Here is a 4367-nt window from a genome sequence, read left to right on the forward strand (position 1 = left end):
AGGTTACCAGGTTACCAGGTTACCAGTACTTTGAAGCGGAGTGCCTGTGTGTGTGTGTGTGTGTTGACAGCTTGTGTTTGTGATGTTCCAGGTACAGAACCCTTCCTGGGTGACACACCAACCCTACATCATGCAGCACCCAGTAAGTCACCAACTCTACTGCATGTCTCTCTCTCTCTCTCTCTCTCTCTCTCTCTCTCTCTCTCTCTCTCTCTCTCTCTCTCTCTCTCTCTCTCTCTCTCTGTCTGTCATTCTCTCTCTCTCGCTCTCTCTCTCTCTCTGTCATTCTCTCTCTCTCGCTCTCTCTCTCTCTGTCTGTCATTCTCTCTCGCTCTCTCTCTCTTTCTCTCTGTCTGTCTGTCTGTCATTCTCTCTCTCTCATTCTCTTTCTTCATGTCTTTTTCTCTCTCTTTCTGATATTCTCTCTTTCTGTCTCTCATTTGTTCGCTCTCTTACTCCTTCTCTCCCTCTTTCTCGCTCTCTAATTTGTCGACCCATATTCCAGTAAAGTGCACAGCTCAGGATAAAGCTGTTCCCTTCTCTGTGTGGCAGAGAGAGGAAGGGACACCAGTGTAGTCAGACGTACAGTGTGACAGGGTCTGGTGGGATTAAGGGTTGCTATGGTGTTGAAAGGAGGGTTTGGAGCAGGAACTCTTGCTCTCCAGGATGGAGATCGCCATGGCGATGTGGTGAAGCCTCAAGCCCCTGCTGTTTGATGATTCCAACAGATGGTTTTGAGCAAGTGGGGTTCTTCAGGACATTCAATTAGCCTGTTTGATAAGGAAGCTCTTTCAAATACTCCCAAGTGCCCCGGGCGTGTTCCAGAGCAGCAGAATGGATTGTCAGGGTCTGGTGAAACCATGGGCTGTCTTCAGTGTGCTGCGGATATGAAGTCTGATACACTGAGCCCAGTTGATCTCTCTCTCTCTCTCCCCCTGTAACCCAACACAGGACTAGTGCTCATGATACGCAGCTCAGGAAGGGAGGCTTTTCTCAGGGTGTTATTCTAGGTCCAAACCCTTTCCTCCCGTCTCGTCTAGATAAGACAGAGGCTCAGCAAGAAACCTGGTCCTCTTTCTCTCTTACACTTCGTGTTGTTTTTATATCTGCTGATTCTAGACCCTTTGTTTGTTCAGGAGAAAGAAAATCCTGTCTTGACTGTCTCTCTGTCTTCTGCCTCGGTCTTACCCTCTCTCACTCTTGTCCCAGGGAGCGGTGATATCGCCCTCTATGGACCATGCTATGTCACTGCAGCCCACGTCCATGATGAGCCCTCTCACCCAGCAGATGGGCCACTTGTCCCTGGGCAGTGCAGGAGCGGTGAGAGCCAGAAGGGTTCCAGATGGGGGGGGGGACACATCATTCATAATGTAATACATCAGTAGAGCTTCATATACTTTTCAGGAGAGAATATCAGGTTGGATAATCTCAAGTTATTGTTCAAAATGTGTCAATTCCACACGTACGATTTCATATCGTTCAAAAATGAAAGAACATATGGATAAGATTGCAAACCAGTCTTCAGGATTTCTTTATAGTTTGGATGAAATCATTGGTCATTTGGAACCCTGGGTCAAAGACTAGTTAGTATGTTACTGGGAGATCTCATTAGTCCTGTACTAGATATGGATATGTAATGACTGAGTTCTGTCTTGTGTTGTACAGTTTATGGCCGCTAACACACCTATGCAAGGAGCGTATATTCCCCAGTATGCACACCTGCAGACTACGACTCTTCCAGTGGAGGTTAGTGGCTGACACGCTCTCTAGAACGCCTGCTCACTTACTGAATGTAACTTGACTTTCGTCGTAACTTTGGTTACGAGAAGCTCGACATGCCTTGGTGACATCAGTATTAGATGTCTCTGTGTGGAGAGAGCCGAACTGTGGCCTGTCTTCCAGGAACACGGGGGGCAGCAGGCTGGAGATTCATCTGGAGATCAACCCCAGTACGCCTACCAGCAGGCTAAGTAACACACAGGTGGGTCTGCTGCTGCACTACAAGCCCAAGTCTACTTCCTGTTTGCACTATTTACAGAATACGTTGCTTTGGATAAAAGCAACGTAAATGTTTGACTACATTTTCACTATCAAGAGCTTCATTACTAGATGATATGTGTGGCATACTGATGTATACTGTGGCATTATTAAGAATGTGTTGCATGTTCCTTCTGTTTGACGGTTTCAGGTGTGAGTTAAGCAGAGGATTGGGACAACAGCTAAAACAATCATGTCTTTCTTGGATGGCTCAAACATTAAGGAATTATCACCATTTTGCAGGTTCTGCAATGATTTCCTTATGTTTGTGATGAGAATAAGTTAGACTATTTTTGGTATAGGTTCCATGAGGTGCAAACAAATGATTAATTACATCTAATGATGCGAATTATTAGAAGAAAAAAAAGAAAAAAAAGTTTTATTTTGATAAGGAAAAACTAAACGTTTATTTTTTACCAATGATTGTCACATGGATGCAAGAACCTAGTGGATCGTGTGACTCCTGTTTTAGCTGCATGATAGTAAAGATGTCTTCTGTTCATATTTTCATGATTTTTTTTTTTTTTCTCTTATTTTGTATTGAAATAGTTTTTATCTGAAGATTTATTAGTGAGACATCTTGAAAATTATGTTTTGTGCTTGCTGTGTGCGTGTTGCTATGGTGAAGTGTTCAGTGTTTTTTCTTGTAAAGTGATTTATCTTAGTGGTCTGCTCTAGATTGATCTTGCTGTCTTATACAATTTGCCTTAACAATTTCCGTACAGTAGCTGTACAGGCAACCTCCAAGGCTGGCCACGCGCTAGAAAGGGAGAGGTATTGCCTTGTAAATCAGCTAAATAGGGCTTTCTATTGGATATAGCAAATTAAATCTGCTGTGTTATGTGTTTTTGCTTTTTCCCCTCAGAAAAAAAATCTGAGTCTGATTAGAAAATTTAGAGAGAAAAAAAACGATTTTAGTGAATTGATCTCCTGATTCTGATAGGTTTGAAGAGGATGTAATGTTTCTATCACCAGAAGATAATACATGTCTCTCTGGTTGGTTGAATGTGGTAGAAATTATGCTGAATGATTGCATTTTAAATCTTGCCTTTTTTGATTCCTTGGTGTTGTAGATTAGACATGGGTGGGGAACATTGGAGGTGAGGAATAGTGGAGGGGGGGAGGGAGGGTTTGGGGGGGGGGTTGTTGTTTTTGTATTGTCTTTTGGGGGACATTGTTGTTGCTCTGTCAGTTTGACATGATGTGTCTTTTTCACTTTTCAGTTGAAATGCAAACAGGCGAACATGGATTGATGATTGTGCAAAACTATCAAAGCCTTCCATTAAGACTTAGGAAAACGTTCTATGGAGTTTGAGTTGTGAGGAAAAACACAGAGATAGATATGTAGATTATATTGCACCTAGCTCTTTCATAGGAAACAAACAAGCTTGGCACTTTCAATCATAGTTTACCTCACCAAAGACTGTGAGCTAGTATGTAAAAGCAAATAGCGTCATTTTTCTTTCTACCCCTGATGTAACTGACTCTTCTTCCAGACTAGATCTCAGTTTGGAGAATGTGCCTTTTTTTGTACATTTGCATTCAGTTGTTGTAGGTTTTATTCAAGTATGGACACAGACGAACAAGAAGGAAGACTTGGATATAACAAGTGCCACACATGGATTTAATCGCTGTTGGAAAAATGCAATGTAAAGAAATATGAACCAGAATGGAATACATTTTTAAAACTATCAAATTACAAAAACACAGTAATGATCAGTTTTACATGGTGCAACGGAGAATGTTATTGCTAAGTACTATTATTTAGGATCACAGTAGATTAAGTTTGTCTTCCAGAAAGCCTGTGTTTAGACCTGGTGGTCGGACTGACCAGTTATCTACCTCGAAGTGTTCCTTCTCCTCTGTAAGGCCGGGTGAGCAGGTCCTCCCAGACCAAACGCCGCGCTCAGGAGCTGGCCTCATACAGCTGTTTCCTTTCAGGTGGTTTTTAAATACTTTTTTTTCCGGACATCATTTTTTTTTTAAGAGGTTTTATTCAAATCAGTATGGGGACAATTGTGCGTTGAGCGTGTTTTGAGTTGTATTCAGACATTCAGTTTCATAGTTTCAAAAGATGAACTGCTGCTTTCATCACAAGCGATTTCAGAGGCTGACGGAGGTGTTGAAAAGAGAGGGAACAGGACAGCAGAGCTGAGAGTATTCACTGGATCTGTGCTCCTAAAACAACCAGGTCCAGACAGATCTGCAGCATGTCCCCTGTGGGTGGCCTGCGTTTCCAGAGGACGGGTCTGTGGGCCCTGTACTTGAGATGTGTGTGAGGGCTGGCTGACACAGAGAAGTTATACTGTTGAGTGCTTGTGAGGGTCATG

The 4367-nt window shown here is 42.8% G+C and overlaps 1 protein-coding gene across 12 annotated transcripts in view; it reads left to right on the forward strand.

Annotated features, from left to right (window-relative positions):
- Window positions 1–2878, forward strand: part of rbms1b (RNA binding motif, single stranded interacting protein 1b) — a 30301-nt gene extending 27423 nt beyond the window's left edge. For 10 of the 12 annotated variants that reach the window (XM_084689759.1, XM_084689767.1, XM_084689760.1 and 7 more), the window contains 5 exons: window positions 92–142; window positions 1210–1320; window positions 1666–1746; window positions 1903–1981; window positions 2189–2878. In XM_084689759.1, coding sequence (XP_084545885.1) covers window positions 92–142; window positions 1210–1320; window positions 1666–1746; window positions 1903–1974 — 315 coding nt within the window. In that variant the 3' untranslated portion in view covers window positions 1975–1981; window positions 2189–2878. The remainder of the gene's footprint in view (window positions 1–91; window positions 143–1209; window positions 1321–1665; window positions 1747–1902; window positions 1982–2188) is intronic. The other 2 variants (XM_084689762.1, XM_084689769.1) reach the window with 1 other exon arrangement.
- The last annotated feature ends 1489 nt before the right edge of the window (window positions 2879–4367 follow it).

Source organism: Hypomesus nipponensis, chromosome 23, assembly GCF_054491055.1.
Source record: "Hypomesus nipponensis isolate SF chromosome 23, ASM5449105v1, whole genome shotgun sequence".
In the NCBI taxonomy this organism is placed as follows: domain Eukaryota; kingdom Metazoa; phylum Chordata; class Actinopteri; order Osmeriformes; family Osmeridae; genus Hypomesus; species Hypomesus nipponensis.